Below are 23373 nucleotides of genomic sequence, written 5' to 3' on the forward strand. Positions count from 1 at the left end.
GTTGTAATCTATCCCCTCTTCAGAAAAAGGCTGGCTGTTTCTACTTATGTGATGCTCATTGCAGGGTGACGATGTGCCCTTAGACAGTTACACGGAGAAGTAACTATAACCCTCCAGGAACCTTTTTGCGTGTCCACGTGCCAGTGGAGCCATGGTATAGCAGGGGATGCGTTTCCTTCAGGATTTAGTTCAAGAGATAAAAAATTGGAATAGGACTTCCAAAAAAGGTGTCAAACCCTTCTTTCAGCTGCATTTGGGTAACCCCAGTGACTTCAGGGGAGCACAGTGCAGAATTTAACTATCAATCACCTTCCATACACACACAGCCCAACCCTACAGACGGTATGTAGACACTAATGGCCTGGGAGAAGAGTCTAAGCAAAAATAAATTAATTGTTCAAAGCTGCCGACTCTGCCTCCCGTTACAGAGTACTCTGCCTGTTCCCTGCTAACAATGAGGCATCCCACTGCAAAGGTAAGAAAAGGAACTAAAACCAAAAAAAAATTCATTTTATGGCTGAGCTCAGAGTTGCCTCTATTTTCAAGTCCTCTTTGAAAAGGCAAGTTCTTCCAGTTTTGCTGCCTCCCATGATTAGACTGGCTTTGCCATAGCATACGTGCTTTTTTGGTACAACTGCCTCTTGCGGAAGAATACAACTAATTGTGCTGGTTTGACTTTTAAGGTATGAATCTAACAGCTGCATTTCTACCCACAGAGATTATTCCCCTTTCCCTCAACTCCAGTCTCTTGGTGTATGGAATCAAAAAGTTCATGATTTCTAAGTTTCCTGCAAGATCCTTTCTAAAAACCACAATTATTCCCAGTTGATAGGTTTCTGCTGGCGGCAGCTGACGTGCTTTTTATGGAGAATTAATAAAAAAGTACTTCTAACCTACAAAGTTAACGCCAAAGTGATCATGTTGATGTGATGACAGAGCACGGGAGGGAATAATTCCCTTCCATCCAGCCTCCACCCCCCTTTCCTAAGCCCACTGCTAACCTGGACCACCATCGAATCCTCCACCCAAGTTCCCCAGCAGAACTTCACCCATGAGCTGCTGATGTTGCCAAAACAAACCACCCAAACAAGCTGGCACAACACCACTACGAGTGTGCATTTAATTACACAAATAGATCGTTAGCAAGCAGAGCTCTTGAAACAAAAAGTCTTGAGCTGCCCACAGAAAACAGACTATCCTAAAAAAAATAATAATCACATAATCTAGCCCCAGTAGGACCAAAAATTTCCTGCTAAACATGTCTTGCTGCAGAGACTTATTAAGACACAAAGCTGCTGAAAGGCAGAATATCAGTTTCACACTAAGCTATTTAGGATACTCATAGCTAAAAGACTTGTGCACGTGCATTACCGTACACCAAAGACGTTGAACTGCTCATCTAGAAAGTTCAGCAGATCTATAATTGTGTGCAGGCCTGGGATTTAAGCCATTTTTCATCATTAAGTGTGAGACCAATGTGTTCAAAGAGTTACTTCTCAGTGTTTCTGCACATGGAGCGTCTACGCTCTGTCATAACATCTTGTCTGAAAGACAGGACTCCATACCTCAGTGCAAGATAATGTTTGTAAAAAACGCAAAGAAAACTTATTTCAAAGCTGTGAAAACGAAAAGAAAAATAAGCTTCCCAGGAAACTTGCCTCCCGCTGGTTAGTTACCAGACATAAATATATTTGTTTCAGTTTTTACCCCCCCTCCAAATGTACGTTTTTAAAGAGTCAGAGAATGTCCAAAAATCTGGCACGACTTTATCAGAGCAGTAACATCAGACACATTGGTGGGAAAAAGCCGTACGTGTGATTTACAAGCGCTTTGAGGAGAACTTCAGTGCAGAGCAGCACAAAGGAGTACGCTGAAGGTCAGGCAGCACTGGAGAGGGTAGAGGTTGCTATGGGTGAACGTTGAACCGACATGAAAAAAATCAAACAGAAGCTAACAATTGTGAATGGCAACCTTTCGGGCAAGCGAAGCCCCAAAGATCAACTTGGGGACTGATTTTGCCACCTTAAAAATTAACGAGGAGGAGGAGGGAAATGTGGCCTCCAGCTCATCCTCCAAAGGGACTGAAACCAGGACAGAGCAGTAATTGATTTTAAACAAGAGAGCAAAAAAGTCAAAAAAAGGCAGTTCACATCCCGGCTGGACGCATAAATTATAATTCACTTGCTGTGAAGCACGCCGTAAAAAAGTACACACACCAAGATGAAAAATGCGCTCTGTATACTTTTTGGTGGATACATTTCTGAGATCCTCAGCATGTTTCCTGAAAGCAAACCACGGCTGGGCAAGCCTGGGATGTATACAAGGTCTCGAGGGAGCGATAAGGCTGTTAAGTGTGTGGTTAGCTTGCAGACCGGCATTCCTGAAATAAGCGGCATTAAAGCAGCTGGGCTTTGCGGATGCTGCCATCTCATACAACAAATCTCCAACAATCTGTAATTTTTTTTGTTTTGTTTTGGTTTTTTGGCTGGTTTTGCTCCATTCTTCCATGCTTGCAAATGGCAAACCATCTTTCAAACACAGCATATTGCTGCTAAGGGCTAGAGGCTGTACTTCAGTCACCTTTGCTTCTCTTCTCATCGGCGAACAGTGCCAAGTGTGACGAGTCTTTTATTTGGCACTACGGCCACTGCAGTTAGATTACAGGCTCCAACTCAGTGTATATAAATCACAGAACAGCCCTGGGGTGCCTGAATGTCTTTCGGTCACAGCCAGCCTGTGCTAGAACTGACCTGGTGCTTATGAATCAGCAGTTTCGATCCCCAGGCCTCGGCAATTTCAGCCTGAAATTCTCCGAGGCGCGCGAGAAGGTGTATTCAACAACATCACTGTTTGCCCCATGGCACAGCCTAAAGACATCCACTGATGGAAGCGGCATTTTGGTATGGGAATTGCCAAATTTTACTCCCTTCCCTACCACAGCTTCATTGCATCACATTATCAATTCATTACCGGGCGCTTGGTTTGGACATAAATGTCTCGGTGATAATATTAGGGTGTCTAGGAGCATTTTGAAGAATAGTTAAGATCTGCTCAGCAGCTTGAAAATGGTAAATTGTTTAAGACAAAGTAACCTCTTACTGTCACGTATAAGGTATCTAGGAACCATGTGGTGAAACAGAAAGATTTACAGAGACAGGTAAGTAAATAAATACATTATGCGCTGTCAGATCTCTGAGTTTTAGCTGATCTGGAGGCGCGCCAGTCTGCTTACCTTTGCAATCTGCACACACCAGTTGAGAAGGTACTGGGAGCCGATGTTGTCCTTGTGCTCTCGGATGTAATCAAGGAGGCAGCCGTAAGGCATCAGCTGTGTGATGAGCTGAACAGTAGAAGTGAGGCAGATTCCCAACAAGCGGCACACATGAGGATTGTCAACACTAGCCATCACGTAAGCTTCCTGAGAAGAAAGGAAAAAAAGGTAACGTGAAACGCTCCCTTTGGCATGACAGAAATGTTTGGAGGCAGTATAAAATAAGTTGGTCGTTCAAGAGGTTGCTAATATACTATTTGCAAACTCTGTGCCCTCTACTGCATACGAAACACTTGTATTTCCCATTCAGTGAACCAAGTATTTTCCACTTGCTGGAAGGTCCAGATTTTAAATACTGAAGCATCATTGAGATGCTGCAGAAGAGTCAGTCTTTCACTACTGGTACACCAAGAAAACACTGGACATAAAATCCTGGGGACAAAACTTACAGACCTAGGAGGAATAAATAAATTGCACATCAGCTGGAAGCTGATGGGATATCATCATTTTGAGCACCTAATTGCAAGTCCAACACATCTTGTGAACATGTGTCATATGGCTTTTTTTCCTCCAAAGATCTTTTCACAAAACTAATTGGAAAACAGTATTTTTGAAACTTCTGCCCCTCTGACAAGTTTTGTACTAACCCAGAAAGTCAAAAGTTGTCACCTAGGATGTGACTGACAGTTTGACTTTTAAGAGACCACCTTCTTCTCAAACATATTGTTCTTCAGTCAGTGTCAAACCAAAGAGGTTAATAATCAGTTTACCTCTTTAGAAGCTTGAATACATGTATTACTTTAAGCAACACTGATGAAACTATTGTCCCCAACTGGAAAAGCTCTTTTAGACCCATACAGCAATGTAAATAATACCAGGAAGGTACTTATAATGTGGGAGCCCAAGCATAATAAACCCTTTGGTCAACTGGAATTTTGGGTTTGAGTTTCATAAATACGTGAAAAACTCTTCTTTCAAGCCTGGGCTCAGCCTATGTAGCTTTAGGTACCTATCAAAGATGCCCAGGGTACCTCTTCTTCCTTCACTCTTCTGTAGGAATGGAGAGGCAACTTCAGAGGCTGGTGCAGTACACTCCAAACACACGGAACACATCCTTTAACACGGCCACAGGGTAAAAAACCCTGACTTGATGGGTTTTGTGTGCAAAAACTACTTATAGATTGAAATTTGAGATCTGTATTTATATTGCCATCCACAGTGAAGGCCAGCTCAAAGAATGGATTCGAACTGGGGAAAAAAATTAGAGCTGAAGTTGTTTGCTTTCTTTAACTAACTTTGTGTCTGATTTACAGTATGTCATTTTTAGACATTTTTAAAGCCATTTGATTGAAAACCAACACAACAGGAAATAAATGGGCATTTTTCCATGCAGTGAGCTTTGAGGTCAGCATCTTAACTCAGCACCTGGAGTGACACCAACTCGTCACCCCTTGGCAATTCAGCATTAGGCAAGCAGCCCCCCAAAGCCTAAAATCATAGTGAAGACACTCTTGTGGCACGGAAAGGGGCAAATCTGCACTTTCTAAAAGCTTAAGAAAAGAAATACCATAGCTCTTTACTCATCAGCTAACAAGCTTTCCACAGATGTCACATAGCTGTGTAGCTGGTAAGAACTATTATTAAACAAAGTTATTAAAGCAATGACGTTAAAGAAATAAGCAACCCCAAATCTTAAGCAATACTTTCTGGCCTTGGTATTGTTGTTTGACGTGCCAGCCTAGCAAAACATGATGTAATGCAGCTTCCTCTTCTGTGCTAATTCTGCATTTGGTATCCTTGTTTTGGACCCCTGGGATGAAAGTGGCCTCCAGGCAGCCAGGTTAAAGAAGATTTCTAGCAGAACTGGGTAAGTGCTCCTCAACGTAATGCAGGATATGAGCAGGTCATTGAAAAACAACCCTCCGTCATGGATAGCACTGATTCTGTGGGCTAGCTCGAGGAAAGATAAAGCAAGGATATAATCTGCTGGTCAATTACATAGATATTTGTGGCACCATTTTTTTAGAGAAGCTTGCAAACCTGTTACACGATGCTCAGATGTAAACAGCGACCAAAACACACTCATCTCCCTAAGCTTCCAAAACTGAGCTGTCGTACCAATGAAGGGCGTCTGTTCCTTGCCTTGCTTCCTGTTGGGATTCAGATACATATTGTATTCATTTCAGCCGGGGGAGAAAAAAAATCTGCAGAGTCGGAGCAGTTCTCGCTGCCCATCTGCCGCACAGCCCGCACGGGGCTGACCTGGGGGCTGAGAACTGGGATGCTGAAGGAGCAGGGTGGGCGTATGGGCCACACAGCCTTCGGAGAGCAGCCAGGCATTGACGCTGCCTGTTACATTGGATACTGCAAAGTAAAATAGGCCACCATCTCCTGGCAGGGAGCAGAAGGGAGCTATTGTGCGGTCGTGGGTCCCTCTAAGTAGCCCAAGACATTAAAGTGGGCCTTTGTTTCAACTGTTTATCTTGGAAATCTCTGCGGTACGCTCTGACCTGCTCCAAGTATGCTTGGTATTCAACAACAATCTTCTGAATTAGCCCTACCCTAATAAAGCCAGGGAGAGCTCGCCTGGATTATATGAGCTAAAGCTGCTGTGCTTGTTCTATACCTAACGTGTTTCTGTAAGATAAATCATCTTTAATTGGACATTATTATCTCTGAGGTTTCAGTGACCTTGAAAAGTTGGTTGTGTAGCAAAAATCTGTTTTGAGAGGAGCTTTTGGAGTTATCCCTCTGACTTCTTTCACTGCTTTTGTATTTTTGTATTTTCTTCTTAAATATAGAATGAATTCCACCAACCAAATAATCTAAAAAGTGAACAGGACTGAAAAAAGCCAGATCTTTTTGTTAAGCTTCCTAATTGAAAGGAAAAGAAAAGATAATGTGGGGATAAGCTACAGAAACTTCTTTGAAAAGAGAAAGTACTTTAATATCACTGAAGAGTGCACAGTCCCTATATCTACTGCCCCTTCCTGCGACTATCTTGATCTGCTGAAGGCAGGATGCAGTACTGTAGGCTTAATCATTAACTCTTCCTTCAGTATACAGGAATACAGTTAAGTCCAAAGCGTCCTTTGTGAAGATTGTGTTACTCTCCTTATCACTGTGAAGAGGCAAATGAGGGGCAGAGGGCAAGGGGCAGTTGAGAAGCATCTCTGCCAGCTCCTCAATGCGGGGAACGCCAGCGAAGGGAGGGACCGCAGCCTGCCCGCAGGCAGGCGAGGGGCAGGGACTGGGGCCACACGGGTCAGGGGCATGGGGAAGGGGCTGAGACTGGTCTGGAGTCTAACTAAACGAAAATCAGGATGGATATTGCTTCAGGTATGGTTTCTGAGATGGACCACCCATTCTTTTGCATTGCTGCAATACCCGTATCAAATCATATGGTACATAACACGCACACTGTCGAAGAAGAGTAATGTACCCGAATAACACTGTTTATTCAGGGTGATTGGAAAAATCCGGTGTGGTTTATTATCATCAGTAGCACAGGCGGTGGTTTGTTCACAGCCATTCATCCTGACACTTCTCACCATGACACTTGGCTTTTTGTTAAGATCTTCACCAGCTTGAACCATTTGAGATGGCCTTCCGACCTGAGGTGTCATTTGCTGGCGGAAGCTGGATTTATTTGTTTTTCTTTTAAAATAAATTTGCTGCTAAAATGGTTCAGTTCCTACCAAAATTAAAAAAACTCCACAGTTTTCCCCATGGCTGAAAGATTTGTGCGGTCGATTAACACCACCATCACTTCCACGCAAACAGGCTGTCCCAAGCTGCGGACCTGCACTTCACAGGTCCATTTGGGACGTACCAGGGACATGCACCTCGTCCCTGCAAACAAGCACTCGATAGATGAGCCCCTGCCAAATCCAAGCTTCCAACCTACGCTTTCTAGAGGCACGCTTATGCGGGTATAGGAAGGAGAAGCTTAAAGACTTCATCTGTACCAAACTCACTGTGTGGCTTGGAACGCCCCCGGACTGACCAGTCCTCCAGAGCGACCCGGCAGGCTCCAACTCAGCGCTCAAAGAGCAGAACAGGACATGGCCAGCCCCCACTCGTTTCTTGTTGCTGAGGACTGAACCACAGCACGCGAAAGCTGAACTGAATGTATACTGAACATCTGAGTGCTTGTCTCCGCGCTCAGCATTTTCCTTTCCTTGCATATAGATATATATTCTCGGTGCTATATGTTACGTGGCTTCGGATCTAGTGACAGAGTTCAGATTTTTAGCTATTCCAAGTTCAGGGAAATTTCTACTTCAGGCTCCGTCTCACCCATTGTCAACTCACACATCTATAAACTCCTGAAACCGTGTCCCATAGCCCTTTTCCCTGTTTTCTGAAGTAATGAGCTATATCCAAGCAAGAGAATAAAATTCCCATGCCTCTTCTGGGAAGCAAGATAATTTCTTGCTGTTCATGGCAGAGAACCCAGACAGCTGGGATTTTTTTTTCTTTTGGATTTATAGTTAATTTAATCCCATGTAACCGAGCAACTAGCTTATGACAATCTGCAATATCAGGATTCAAAAATCATTAGATACGTTGTTATTGAGTTCAGTCGTACGGCCATAATGGCAATGAATGCCACAGGCTAAGGCCTGAAACACCAGAATAAAGAAAACAGAATTAGCTGTAAATGTATGGTTGTAATCTCTCCTTAGGTGCTACCCGCCAAGTATAACACCAGTATTTGGACTGTGAGCACGGGGTTCATAGGAGACACGAGCGCTTCACAGGCTGGGATGCAAAGGCCAGTACTTCCATATGGAGAAAGCAATTTGGAGTGCAAAATATTTCTTCCCACCCAAAATCCTAAAATCTCTTCGGTTGTTACAGAAGAAAATCCGCAGACCACAGACAACCTGGCAAAACAAAGACGAAAACTTACATCAAGTATTTCCTTGTTGGCTTTTGGCGATGTAGCCTCTCTCAATTCTTTAATAGCAACCGGAATTTTAACCTTCTCCCCTTCTGGGATCCAAAGTCCCTACCAAAAAGAAGTACAAATAGTTACTCAGTCTCTTATCTAACAGGTTAATTCTCATCATTACATATGCGTCTTACATCTTCTGAGTAGACTTAAATATTCTGAGCAATGGGAAGACGTGGCAGACAACAAAAATTTGCAAAAAACGTGTCTTGCGGGTGTTGACAAAATCCTGTTAATGCAGTGAGCGGTACTTCTCTTTCAGTCACCTCTACCGTACTTTTTTGAAAAGGCATGTTCATCACCGCCCCTGTATAAATAGCCCAAGAGATGCATAAAGAGCAACTTGTGTGGATGGAAATCTAACTAATTAGTGCATCACGGCAACTGCATGTGCAAAACCTTGCCAATTCTGATTTATAAATCATGGGATGAAAAGAACTGGGATTTTCTCATGAAAATGGGATGGGATCTATCCTGTAAAATAACCCGGTCCTAAACGCATGCAGTGGCACGTAGGTTTGTGTCTGACTGGTTCAGTGCAGTCACCTACAGTGTCACGAGGGCATTTAGGCAGCAGGTGAATGGCGTGGTGCTACAAGGACGCTCTGCTGAAGTACCAGCAATGCAGGTGCACATTTTCAGAGGACAATGGGGTTTGTGTCCCCTACAGTTCCTAGCCAGAGCTGGCAGCCTGCTTAAGAATATAGAGTTTTATAAAGAAATACATGAATCTACAGTTTATATTTCAGTGCTACTGGCAAAGCCTGAAACACGTATTCTGAAAAGAAGGAGGAGCACAGAAAGGTGGAACCTGGTAAAGCAGAAGTGCAGAGAATAAACAATACCAAGAGAAAAAGTACACAGCTGAAGGTGTGCAGACCCTTCCACACATCTGAGTTGGTTCTAATGAAAGACTGATTGACAATTACAAAAACAAGACCTCAGACCACAGAGAAAAATGCCTTAGCACCAAGCTGACCAAAGTGCATTTCTTTTTTTCCTAGTATTCACAACAGGGTGTATTTGGCTGTGGCAGTTTTTAAGTAGAGATCTTTGTCCCCCAGGTTCAGCAGTATGGCATTGGCATCATCTTATATAAAACTTCCCATGTTACCTGATTCATAACTCAACTAATGACGATTGAGTCATCTCTCTACCATTCAATATATACACGCTATAGAATCTAGTTAAAAAAAGAATCTACACAATGATCGCAGCTCCCAGTATATGCTTTGTTTGGGTGGCTTCTGCATGAGGCAGCAAGATGAAAAGGGGAAGAGAAGCACGGTGATCTTACCTTATAAACTGTGCCAAAAGCGCCAGAGCCTAAAACTTTGACCTTTTTAAATTCTGTTTCCTTTAAAATTCTCAGATGAGCCTGGTTCGGTGCCTCCCCGCTGGGTGTCAGTGGTTCAACAAGCTGGTGCAGAGAGAAGAAGATGTTAGAAGGATATACAGTCTAGGAGGCCAGCAAGCAGCACGCTTTGGGGAAGCAAATAAATCCTTTCTTTAAAATAATGAACATTTTATTCCACGTGATGTTTACAGGAGGACAGGCCCACTTTGACCTGCAGTAATAAATACCTAGAGTCGCTCCAAATTTCAGAGGTAAAATCAATCACAGGCTGACGGCTGCCATTTTGAAGGAGAATGAAGGAATACTACCGTTCAAACGGAGGCTTTGACTTCAAAGCCTTAAAACACATGGCACGAAGAACAGTGCAATTACTACAGATCCTAAAGAAGATTATTTTTTTTTTTTGAACTTGTGAATGAATTATAAAAATATTTTAAATACTGGGCAAGAATCACCTGCAACCTTTCGAGTCTGCTCATGTTTAACTGGATGGAATTCCCGTGGTACAAAAGGTGATGTTGAACTGACTATTGATGTTTTCAAAAACTGATCTAAGCTTTATTGCAAACGGCAGTAATACCCTCCAAACAGAGATGCTTAATGCTTTTTTGATGCATAAGTGAGCTTTTTCCCTTAGTGATTTTTCTTTTTCCCTTCCTTTGAATAAAACCCTATTTAGCTAGATACAATTTGATTTCAGCGGGCCAGCAACCTTTCTGTTGTCATGAAATATCCTCATTTTGAAGAATCCAGGGGGTACAGTATGAGCTGAGCACAAACTGAACCCTACTATCACAAGTGTAGAATGCAGTGGTATGTAAAATACTGTTAGGTAGCGCATTAAAAAGCAGGACAGCTTTTTTTTAAGGATTTTAGCAACTGAGCGTGTAAAGCCAGCGAGCACAGAAGAAAGCTGCAACTGGGCTTTTAGCAGAATGCTAAAATGCTAAATACAATTTTCTAATTATTTACTAAGACTGGACTAGAAAGAGAAGGGGGCTAATCATAAAAGAGGAGCTTTAATCCAGGATAATGAATTTTGCTATTTTATGTGTGAGGTACCCAGAGGGTGATGCCGTAACACACACAAAACCACGCAGAAAATAAAAAGCAAGCTAGAAACCTTGTTCACGCCCGAGGAGGTGAACCATTCACTTTGATGGCTTTGTGGGTTTTTTGTGCTAAAAACAAACTAAAGACAAGAGGCAAACACTTCCTCAATTCCTTTCCCTCCCTCTCCTTTCTCTCTTTAGTTTTCTTCCTCAGGATCAGACATACGCCTGGTCAAGTGGGTGAAATTTTCAAAAACATCCAACTTGTCAGAGCAGACTCAAGGCTTGTCTGGAGGGACAAATGATTCAAGGCTGAGGGTCTACATGGCAAGGTGGTATGGATCACCAAACACATCGCACCTCACCCCGAAGGCATAGTTTTTTTCTGGGTAGACAATCTCAATGATTTTCATTGGGATTTAGACTTCTAAATCCCCTAAAGCTTTTGAAAGCTTTTTGAAAATTACATCCAGAGGGATAAGACTTGAGATTAAGTGAGAAGGTGTTAGGTGCACGCTGCCTCTTTTCCGACTAGTGTGGCAGATGCCGTGTTGGCCAACCCAAAGGCTTGTTGAGTTAGAAGGCAGATGTACGGTGCTTTAATTCTTTGGTAGGAGGAAGCTGGCACCCATTGCCCCAAATAAAGCAGTTGGTGTTGTAGCCGTGGTGTCAGTGCTCACCTCTCTTTCCTGCAGCAGCCGGCGCAGGGTCCGCTTTCTGACGATGTGGCGCCTCCGCAAGTAAAGGCCGATGCCCAAGCCGACCACCACCAGGCACAGGAGACCTCCGACGACGCCAGCCGCGATAGACGGGATTTTGGAGCTGCAAGACAGGAGGGGATACATTAAGAGAAAAAAATGCCTAAATGTAAGATTTAAAAAACAAACCCTACAGAGACTGCACAAAGCCTTATGTTTTGATCAAACACATTCTCTGAACATCCACTTAAGCCTATTTGACATTTCAGGTATCTTGGGCATATGCATTTTTAAGTTCTTCATCCAGTGGTTGTATTTATTGGTTTCATTCTTTAAGAAAAAGTGAAGGATCAAAAGAACTGAGTTGATAGGAGACCACTCTGACTTTTACTATGCTTGGCAGTGAAAGTTTGTGCTCCACTGTTCAGCCATCTCTTCCTTCTTCAGCTGATTGTTTCTGCACAGCCTTCTGCACCTACCATTTTTGTGCCATTTGCTTTGCTGGGTTTCTGCTTTTGTCCCATATTTGCAAAGCCCCCTTTAATAAATCAAAGCACTCCTTTAAAACTGCTCCTGTGGTGTGTGGCAGGAACTGAGCCTTGCAGGGATGGGCTCGCTTGTATACAATGGTTATTTTAAAGCAGGAGGGAAAAGAAAAGGCTCTCCACACAGAAGAGGTACTGACAACTTTGTATGTATACAGTGGAAGGTATGTTGATAATCCGTCCAGGGAGGCAGGTGGAGAGGATGTTGAAAACGCTCTCCTATATCCCATTCCTCATTTGAGTTTTTCTCTTCCAGTGCTCAGTGATGATTGGGGTGTTACCTGCTCAAAGTCTTCATTTTTCTCTCAAACTCCCAACTGCACCTGACCCTCGTGGCTTAAGCAAGGGTATTTTTCCTCCCTCTGACAAACCCACGGAGCACATCAGCATCAAATCTGTGATGCCTCTGTATATCAGCCATGGGTAGCATGAATGTGATCAGACACACAAAGCACATGGAAAGAAGGTGATACCAAAAAGGCATATGCAGTTGTGATACCAGCAATGAAGCTGATGTCTCAGCATTATGTGGGGGGCCATGCTCTAAAGGTCGTGGTGTACTTCAAGTCATTAGCCCTCCTCCCCAAGTACAAAATGTCTGAGTCCAGGTAATGTGTGAACCATCCATGTTGTACATACAGATTTCTGTCTGTTTCTTAGAGCCTGGGTCATTTCAAATTTAAGTTGAGAAGAAAAACCTGTTTTCCAAGGCTGTTTTTCAGTCTGTACTTAGAGATCCATCACAGCTCTTTCTAAGTTGCCCCAGGGATTACTATTAAACACAGTCACTTTTTAACAGTACTTCTAGGCTGAATTTGTCTTGCCATAGCATGACTTTGTGGCCAGAAACTAAATCCCTCTCTCTTCGTCAGGCGAGCCTGTTTGCTTGTTGTGTGACCTTGAGGAAGTCAGGAGGTCAAACTGTGCAACGTAAGATCTAGTGTGAAGAATGAACGTCCATCTGTGCACAGAGCAACTGGAGATGTACAGATCACAGGGCTGGAAAAGACCTCCTCGGGATGAATGCCCTGTAATTTCAGGTACCTGTATCAACCCTAAGCATATCTCTCTCTGCTACTAGCCCTTAATCCTTTCTTTTTCCAGATCCTCCTTTTGTTCTCAAGTAACAGATCCCAGGTCTCACCTTGACAAATAAACTAAGCAGAACAAGGTTTTGGAGTCTTGTGCCGGAAGGAATATTTCTCAGTTCTTTAAATCATTTTTATAGGCCAGAGCCTGCTCTAATCTGCCACTTCCCTGTACAGAGCTGAAGACTTTAGTCCCAGCCTTGCAGTGTCCAGCATGGAAATGTAAACACGCATGCATTCTTTTCAGCTCTGTCGTTAATTGTAGCAAATGAAATACTCACCCATTTGGACAGCCTTCAAGACCTGGCCCTTTGCACCTGTAAAAACAAATGAACGTTACAAACATATTAGCTCTGGCATACACACTCCTATAATTCCAACTAAGAGGAGTGCTACTGATTGAAAAGTTTGTGTTTCAGAGCAGTCCAAGTATTAACATAGGAATTTATAATAGTTAAACACTCTATTAAATATCACTCAATGGCCTCGTTCCAAAATCTTTTATCTAGAGGCACAGTTATGCTCAGTATAAAGAATATTTTAAAATTACTTTCTGTCGTGTGGTAGAATGGGAGGGACACAGGTACGCAAAGTTCAAATGGACGTGGATTCTCTGGCTCTCTGTGGACATCTGTGTTAGCTGACAGTGGAGGAGGACAGAAGTAGTTTCTCCCCTGCTCAAGGGCAGAAAGCCACATGGAAACATGTTGCTGCAGAGCCTCCTCCATAATCCTTGTTTCCCAGTAAGTAAAAGATTCCAATTTCCAGACTTTCTATTGCATTGGAAAACTTGGGTAGCAGATACACACTCCCACCAGAAAACAGGATTTGACAGTGCTCCCTTTGGCTGTAGTCTGTTAGTGTGTGTCCATGACATTTTTCTTTCAGAATCTAAGATCTTAAGTCACTGGTAATGTAAACAGGTATGACAGTTATTCAGAGAGCCAGAAACTCTACTAGCAAGTCATTCACCCTCCATTTGAGTTTAAAATGCCTGAAATTCATTTTGGCAGCCTGATGCAAAAAAAAACCCACGGATGAAAACACAGCGACTACATTCACTTGGTCTAACGGGTGTGAGAGGCACAGTGCATTCCCTAAGTGCTGCTGGGCTACAAGATGTATGCTCTTCATGGGAATTGTGGTCTTTGTGGTGTCTGCCGAGGAAGGAGAGCATTACAGAGAGGGTTACATCACCTCTGAAAAAAAGAGCACAGCAAGGAGAAAAGTCCAGTTTGTGGTATCCGCTCCCTGCGCTGACTTAAAGAAAATGCATCATCCCAAAACAACTCCAGAGGAGGTCAAGTAGGGGGTAAGGAGTGAGCCTGTGTCAGGAAAACTGCTCTGAATTCCCGCTTGCCAAGAGGAGGAACCAGAAAAAACTCAAAATGGCAGGTGGAGTTGCAGGTCTTATCTCATAACTTCATCTAGGTCTGGGGGAGGAAGAGGTGAAGCAACTACTCATTTTATTGGGTTTTTGTTTGTTTGTTTGTTTTCATTACTCTGATCTTCCCTCGTGTATTTCACTTGTCTCTGGGCCAACACAGTGCTCCAAGACCCAGCATGTGGAAGGTCTTGTAAGTTCACTGGGCTCCCATGCAAGAATGTGCATCCTGGTGTCCTGGACACGCTGGAAGTGCTGTGCATACCGGTTCCCGGATCCCAGGCGCCCAGCTTTATTAGTTAGTGTTCCCTGTCTGCCTACGGCTCGGTTTGTTTGCTCAGTTGTGTAACTAAGCAGAGAGAGGCCGCACGTGCAGAGCAGAACCACCAGCTTGCTTACGCTCACAGATGTACCACGCTTTGCACTGGGCTTCTCTCTTCCAGTGCTCAACAGAAAAGGGATCTGGGACCCAAGACGTCATTCTACCACGCTCTACCACTTGGATATGAATTTCTACGTGCTAATGCAACAAAGCACGTGCAGCTTCCCCCGCTAAGGATGTGAAATTAAAAGACCTCACTTTATTTCAGAACGTGACTGTGGTCCCTCAAGTTATCTCTTCCTAAAAATTCTGGCTTGCCATGCTGTTTTATGATGGCAATCCTCCATGTGGTTCCTACCAGCAAAGAAAATTGGCTGAGGGGACAGTATCTACAGCCTGAGGAATGACTGATCAGTTATTTTCCCTACACCAGAAAGCCTGAGAAGGAGCTTTCTGGTTTAGGGAAAGTACAGAAGTAGCAGGAGAAGTGCAGATTTTCATCTGTCCCCTTTTTTAACATTATTTCCCACACAAATCCATCAATATCAAGTCTAGTGGGATATAGTAAAAAGGTGTTTGGGAAGAAAATGACGGATCAGCTTGTGCTTTTCAAATCCCACATGATTTTCTGATTCATTTCACAAGTCAAAGGAGAAACAAAGCCTATGACAAATATCCACCCAGGACTAAATATAAACATATTTCTTAATGTGGAATTTTATGATGACACCCAACATAAGTAACCCAGGTTTTATGGAATCTAAACAATCGCTTTTTCCATTCCTGAATCGTTTTTCTTCTGCTTACAGAAACTGAGAAACGTGACCTTGTGTTATGAACTGCCTCAAGATCTTATGGATATATCAGGTAGAATTTAGCAGCAGTTGTAGTCTCTGAACTACTTCTCTAGTTATTGGAAAATTAGTGCAGTCCCTGAAAACTACTGCATCCTGAACTCAGTATTTCATCTGTCTAAGTAAATATTACTTGTCCCGGTGCAGACACAGCTATTTATTTCCCAAATCCATCAAGATTTTAACAACTTTCTCCTCCACCCATAGTTCTTAATTTGATATAATACAGCCAGGTTGCTATGATTTATGGCCTTTCAGAGAGAACTCACACTATAATACCTTAAGTTACTTCACAGCCATAGAAGAAATGGAAAACCATTGGGCTTTTTAATGCCTTACAAGAACTTTCCTCTGCCCTTTCTTTCTCATTAACCTTCAGAGTGTGACAAAGGCATCGCATTTGTGCTGTGCTGTTCCTTCTTGGACCCCCTTGGTGCTTTCTGACCACCCCCACCCCCAACATTCCCTGGCATTTAACAGGAATACTGGCGAGACACGTGGTGTTGGTAGCCACTGCGGAGGCAGGACGTGTCAGCCAGAGCTATTAATTACAGTGGTGGCTTCTCTCCTCCTTGCTCTCCCACCCCAGGGCCTGTGGCTGAATTTAATTCCTGTACTCTGGGAGAGTGGCTAGAGAAAACCAAATCCTTCAATGTTGAGCAGATTAATTAAGCTGGTGTGTATCATGAGTTTGCTGGAGGTATGAATGGGGTAATCCAGGACTTTTGGGATGTCTTTGTTGGAGTGTATTTTCGCAGCTGTACTGGAGGCAGAGCAAAAGGAAGGTGGGGTACAAAATCCCCGAGAGGTTACAGGGGAAATGGGAGACAACGGGTCTTTTGGGCTAAGCAGGAGAAAGCTACCTCCCTTCTGTTTTCTAATGAAGACTGAACAAATGACTCGGCATAGAAAATGAGACTAGCCAAGACTCTTCACAGCGGTACAAAGGAAGCAATGCACTACCAGTAAGCACACCTAAAGGAAAATCCCAAATTCATGACAAAGCTCATTTGGAAAGTGAAGTCCTCTTAACTTGCAGCTTCTTCAAATAAGGAAAATAGAACCAAATCCTGGAAACCCTTTCTTGCATGACTCCTGAAGTCATCGCACTTAATCATGCTGATAAGATTTTTGTGGTCTCTAGCCGTGAAATTGGACAGGGACAGAAATAAAGTTGTTGTTTCTTGTCATGCAGAAATCGCTGAGACTGTGGTTTCTAAGGATGCAAAAACTTTGCGAGACAGATGTTTTCCACCCACTGCTGAACAGATCCCTTTCCCGCAGCACAACGAGGGAAAGGCGTGAAGAGAAGTAAGTGGCATTACTGATTGATTGCCTTCATGGGGACAACGCTGTGCCAGACTGCACATTCCCAGATTATGCCTCTCACACTGGCTCCCTACCCATCAATGCCATTGGCCTCAGATGTCCCATCTGTAAAGCAAAAATAGTAACGCTACCTTCTTCTAGCTCTCTTGAGCTCTTGAGGGATACAGCCTATTTCTTCTGCCACATTTGGGCAGCAACTCGAACAGGGCCATTGAGCATCTCCACAATATAACTGTGGCAAAGTGAGCCCAGTTCTTTCACGTAAGAGATGAAATTGATACTAGTTTTTATGTTCTGTCTTAATAACACAGGGCCAAATACACTGAGACATATGTTGGGTATCCTTAATTTTAAAAAACATCTCCTTACTCTACCCCCATCACCTGCCAGACTCCTGTGGTACACCCATCCACTGCTAAAGCCAGGCAGGAACTGACTTTTCTGATGAAGTCTGCTCTGGGGACTTGCTTGTGCACAAAGAGCCACCACATGGCTTGTCGTTACATCCACGTCTGGCAGATTATGTTCTCCAAGTTTGCATTCATTTGAGTCTCGTGTTTGATCTCACACAGTGGAAAGCCTTGTTCAGATGTGGTCACCCATTACGCTGCTCCACAAATCAGCCACATTTCCACGTGGCCAGTTAGAAGAGGGATATTGGATCACCGTGTCCAGTTTTTATCAGTAGGGACTACTGAGGTTCATTAATGAAGAGCAAAGTTATTAATATCCCTCCTCAACTGAGCTCATTTGTTCTCAGGCGTGTGATGGGAAGCCCTTATAAGGCTCGCCTGCGACTGTAATGAAACATGGGGCATTGCTGTAATTCAGGGCAAACCCATATGGCTGTTACAGCTACCATCTGAAAACCAGAGCACTGAATTCCCTACAAGCACTAGGAAGGGCCGTTACTTACTGGTTTGACCCTTCATCTCCTTTTCTCCATGAAAGTGGAGGCCTGGGCACTCTGCTCTTGAATAACCTGGCAGTTGAATTTGCTAATATACAATGGGATGATGGTTGGTCTGAATATGTTATGACTTCTCTCTTGCAACATTTATTACGGGTATATTACAGAAGGATTTTGGATCAGAAGAACCTTCAGGGTACAGGGCAGGGGCCAAAGACACCAAACATGGGCTGTTTTCTTGCTCTGAAAGCATCACAGTCCAACAACCACAACTCAAACCCTAAAACCTTTACTGCGCATCCTTTACAGGTCAGAAACCAGGAGAGTTGTTACTTATTGTCATGTAGGTTAAATACAGATCAATTCACAGCTTGTTACAGGTGGTAGTTTAAGCGTGCCACCCAATAAGGACAAAAATGGTCCATACAGATTGGGTTTACTGTGATACCCATTAATAAAGCCACATGCAAGAAGCAAACAAGGCTTTAAACTCAGACCAAGCGCTAGCATATGCAAAGAAGAAAAAAAAAATAATCACTGTGGTACCCCACTGGGGTTTCCCTGCTAAAAAATCAAAGGTGCAGAATAAAAATGGGGCCCGGGAGCCTGGCATCCACCAGATGTCACTGATGTTCCTCCCAAAACCAGAGGACCCAGCACTAAACCAGGTGGTAAAAACCAGAAAGCACATCACTGGTGAATGAGTTCTGTAAAATTCCAAGAACTTTCCTATTTAAATCAACAAACAAACCTGTTTCAATCCCCCTAAAGCTTTTTTGCCTTTTTTTGCCTTCTGTGTAAAGATGGCGTGCCACTGAACTTTTCTTATTTACAAAGTCCGTTGTGCTCTGCTTACATTACCTCCATACTCCTGACCTCTCTCGCTCCCTGCTATTTCTTCTTCTCGGTGGTTTGAAATGGGACCACTAGGAAGGGAAAGAGTTCGGGACGAGCTGTTCGCCTATTTTTCCCCCACCCTGCTTCCATTCAGCCTGAGGTATTACTTACCCCCGGGTGCAGTTTGGATGGCAGAGCTGGCAAACGGCATTCGCGTCGGCGTATTTCCAGACAAGGGTGTCGTTCTCGCCCAGAACGCCCGCCGGGCAGGATTTCACGCAGTGGGGGCCGTCTATAAAATGGGCACACTTCATGCAATTGTCAGGGCCCTGCGAAGAGAAACAGCTTGTTTATAATGCCCTTACATCAGCCCATTCAAGAGGAAATTCAGAGAACAAATCTAAATGCCTTCAACTGCTAGAAGTTTTCAGCATCATCTGCTTTTATTACCTTGTTACCTGATATTCTTGCAAGTATTTGCTCTTGTAGGATAGACTGTACAAAAGGCAGTACCTGATGTTTAAAGTTAGTATTTTCCTTGAGTTTCAACATTGCTGCTTTTTTTTCCCTGCCTTCTGCCTGGTTGGAAAGTTTGCATTTTACATTTAAAATAGGGAATAATTTAATGACACCTTGATAAGAGGTACGCTCAAAAACAGAGGGCCGGGCTGCTGCTTGGTGCAATCTACCATCACACAACTTAAAACGATGGAGGTGGACCTGAGGACACCTCCCTGAAGAACTGGCTTCAGATCATTATTTTCCCATTTCTCAGCACAGGTTCTTTCCTCTGCTTCCAAGAAGCAGGGGGTAACGGAGGCAGCCCAAGGAGTCCAAGAGTTTTTCACATTGAAGAGCGCTTAGTTTGTGTTTAAAGGCATTGCCTTTGGCCTTTTCTGGCAGAACTGGTTTTATTCATTATTATTTATATTTATTTATAACAGCACCAGGGATGCCCTAAATATTTTAAAGCAGGGAAGCCAGCAGTTCTGCGTCCAATTCTACAGTGAAGAAAAACCAGACCGGATCCACAGTGCCGGTTTCAGTGGGACTATAGTAAGACATGCTATGGGAAGATTATTATAATTACTGTAATGTCTAAGGGCTACTGTAAGAGACTGGTCACTAGACGCTGGGCAAATACGGAACACGCGGGTGGTCACCGCCTGGAGGAGCTTATAGTGTTAATGACATCCCTTAGGCCATGGTGGTCTAAGCTAGAAGGGAGGATGGAAATGCTTCACGTTACTGAGCAGTGACTCTGCAGAATGATGATGGGCAAGGGTCGAACGCTGCAGCCAGTGGGTGCAGGGGGTGGCAAGAGGTGCGTAAAGAGCTGGGTTAAGTAGCACAGAAGAGGATCTGTGACGGAAGCAGATTTGATGGCAATTACCAAAAACAAATGAGAATTAAGAGTTCTACAATTAAGATACAAGTTTGATCTGACTAAAAGGAAATTGTTTTGCATCTTTGCCAAACTGGATGTTTTGTAACACATTCAAGCGTTCTCAAAATTAAAGGAGAACAAAATTGAGGAATACTCTGGATGACTAGCCAGAGTACACTGTACTGACTTTTGTAGAAGGAACTTTTGTATGAGTTCGGAATACTTAAACAAGTTTGAAAATCCAGTTGTTTTGTTTTGATCACCTTTCTTTGAACATAATTTACACCTGCAATTACTTTAACACAGGTATTTACCGTACCCTAGTAAGAGGAGGGAACATGGTTTTAAGTAAAAATTGCTTCCTGAATATTTTCCAGTAAATAATCTGGTTTTGATCACAATTTTATCATGGCTTTTCAAAAAGGCAAAAGGTTACTGTTTTAATCCACTGTTTTTAACAGTTCTTTCCCTCTGAATAAGGAAATGTAATTTGTTCATGCCAACTTGGCCATTCAGTAACCACATGTTCCTGAAATGTTCACCAAATTACCGTAGCATCACATACGTAAGCAAACCTTACATTTTTTCTTCTGCAAAAAGACAAAAAAAGAAAGGCCCCACAACGTCTGTGGCTGTGGATTACATGTATGACGGGTGACACGGAAAAGAAATAATACCCTGAGGATCCGTCTCCTGTTTCTGTTCCCCTGCCCCCAGATCTTGCCCTCTAATCCACCCATCTCCGCCTGATCCCGGAGAAGGGTAAATGAAACCTCTGGATTATCTCAACACGGGAAATACGTATTAATACACGGCTGGAGGTGCAGGTTTGCTAAGCGGAATCTGCTCTTACAGGTCCAGTGCAGGTTGCGTTGTACATGGTGGAGTTCTGCACCAGGCACTCGGGGTGGCAGGGCAGGCACTTGGAGTCCCTTTCAAACTCTCTCGGCTCCCTGCAAAACAAAAACAACAACAACAAAAAAAACAAAACCAAAAGAGAAATAATTAAAACCCAGGGCAATTAGCGACCGATAAATTATGGTCATCTCTCCTTTTGTGTCTTTTCCAGTTTAGATTGGGATGATGGTACTGAGACAGGAGGAGGTACAGGGGGACCCTCCTGGCTACACCAGTAGCACTTGCTCAGCGCAACCAGGGGGAGGTAAGAGCAAGGGAAATTTGGTTGACGGTGAAACACATGGCACTCCAGATTGCATACTACAAATTAGTTTACTTTCCCTTTTAAGCTAACCACACAGAATATTCGCAACGATTTCCAAAGGCTTTTAAATGGTAGTGATGCAAAGAGATCAGCAAAACCAGCTAAAGCAATTCCAAGGCTCCAAATAATAATTAGGAAAGTTAAACGGCAATGCACTGATAATTAAATTCATGCCCTCCCCACAACACACAATGAATCATTAAAATATGAAAGTTGGGAACAGATGGTTTCAATAGCAATAAAGCTGTTCCACTACAAGTAATGGTGTTATTAATTAAACTAAATCTACCCATCATTTGACATAAAAAATGCCCAGATCTGCCCTTCAGGTCATAAGAGCTGCTGGAGGGAATTCACTTACATAAAAGACAGCTGCTGAACTGCAAGTTACTAGAGAAATACAAACACCAAGGGGCATCAGCACCCTGTCAAGTATTTGCTTAATACTCATGATTTTTAACAGTCAAACTTTGAAAGATTTATTAAAAAATCCCTGTAATTTTCGGTGCTCGCCGTGCCCTTGCCCCCTACTTCACCTGCTGAACTGACTGAAAAACCCAGCCGCGGTCCTGACACACAGGCAGCGACACATTTTCCTTGGCCTGAGTGAAGCCGAAGGCAATAATTTTGCCTGAAATTGCTGCTCCCAGTGCTTTTCGGATTAAAACTCATTCTCTCGTGACTGCAACTTTGCAAATTGCAAGGGTGAGCCGGTCGTTTGAGCAAATATAGGTGTCCCTTTGCAGTAAGGAAGCCTACTGAACAGCAAAACCCTGGCTTTGGGGCCGACTGCGATCCTGGTGACTGCAACTGGCTCTGCCTCTCATCCGATGTGCTTGACGTGACAGGCATAGCTGGGGTTTTCACCCATGCTTTAAGCTCCTTTATTTCTTAGGGGAAGGAAGCGTAAGGCTTAGCCTCCTTGGGCCTCCAGACAGTCTCCTCACAGGCTTGAGGTGATGTTCTCATGGCAGTCACCATGACAGGAGCAAACTCCTAAGCAATGCTGAACAGGGAACCTCAGCTCCCGGCTTTTCCCTCTTTTTAGGTACTGTGCTCACACAACATCTCTGCAAAGCTGGTGAAATCCTTTCTTCCTAGCTATAACATGTTCTAAACCCCCAAATCATTGCCAAAACCTCAAGCAGCCCCCCAGACACCTTACCCTTGCAGGATATTGCACTGTTTCACACACTCCTTCTGGCGATCGAAAAACCTGCAGGAGAAGCAGTGGAAGGGTCCAGGGCCCCAGCAGCCCACGTCCGAGCACAGGGGGTCACAAACATGCCTGGCGGCAGCTGGGAAACAAAGAGAGACAAGAAAAAAAGCCATAAACTTCAAGGCAGGAGAGAGGGCAAACACAGCACTGCAAGTGACTCCATCCTGACCAGCCAGTTTCTCCAACCTGGTCCAAAGCAGACGTGAATGGTCCTGGAAATGTGGAAGAGGAATATGCACACTTTTCTTAATTGCCGAAGCCCAAAATTAAGAGTGACTTCTGGTCTTTCAAAGTAAGAACAAGCTCCTCTGGGACAGCTTAACAGTCATATAACAAAGTTAAACCAGTACCAGGCTGAGAGAGTTGGGGTTGTTCAGCCTGGAGAAGAGATGGCTCCAGGGAGAGCTTATTGGGGCATTTTCAATATATAAAGGTGGCACACAAGAAAGATGAAGAGAGACTTTTACTAATGACTGCAGTGTCAGGACAAGGGGCAATGGTTTTAAACTGAAACAGTTTAGATTGGACATAAGGAAGAAATTCTCTGAGGGTGGTGAGACACTGGAACAGGTTGCCCAGAGAAGTTGTGGATGCGCCGCCCCTGGATGTGTTCAAGGTCGGGTTGGATGGAGCTTTGAGAAACCTGGTCTAATGAAAAACGTCCCTGCTCATGGCAGGGGGGTTGGATTAGATCATCTTTGAAGGCCCCTTCCAACCCAAACCATTCTGTGATTCTATGATCAATTTCCAAAATACAACAAATTCACATTCTGCAGAGATATAGTTAGATTTTGGCCAAGTGACCACTGCAGTCAACAGCAGCATGGTTGAACAACAGCTTCCACCTTATCAAAAAAGTCCAATGTTTGGAGTCAGCTTCTGTGTCCTTCAACCTAAGTGGCTTCACTATGCCCATAGTGGTAAAGCAGCTCCTTCCCATC

At 43.6% G+C, this 23373-nt stretch overlaps 1 protein-coding gene across 2 annotated transcripts in view; it reads right to left on the reverse strand.

Annotated features, from left to right (window-relative positions):
• Positions 1-23373, reverse strand: part of EGFR (epidermal growth factor receptor) — a 170502-nt gene that overhangs the window by 14657 nt on the left and 132472 nt on the right. For both annotated transcript variants that reach the window (XM_074575635.1, XM_074575634.1), the window contains exons 13-20: positions 22379-22511; positions 20845-20944; positions 18776-18933; positions 13250-13285; positions 11318-11459; positions 9526-9648; positions 8187-8285; positions 3233-3418 (exon numbers count right to left, since the gene is read on the reverse strand). In XM_074575635.1, the coding sequence (XP_074431736.1) occupies positions 3233-3418; positions 8187-8285; positions 9526-9648; positions 11318-11459; positions 13250-13285; positions 18776-18933; positions 20845-20944; positions 22379-22511 (977 nt within the window). The remainder of the gene's footprint in view (positions 1-3232; positions 3419-8186; positions 8286-9525; positions 9649-11317; positions 11460-13249; positions 13286-18775; positions 18934-20844; positions 20945-22378; positions 22512-23373) is intronic.

This window comes from Larus michahellis, chromosome 2 (assembly GCF_964199755.1).
Source record: "Larus michahellis chromosome 2, bLarMic1.1, whole genome shotgun sequence".
Lineage (NCBI taxonomy): Eukaryota > Metazoa > Chordata > Aves > Charadriiformes > Laridae > Larus > Larus michahellis.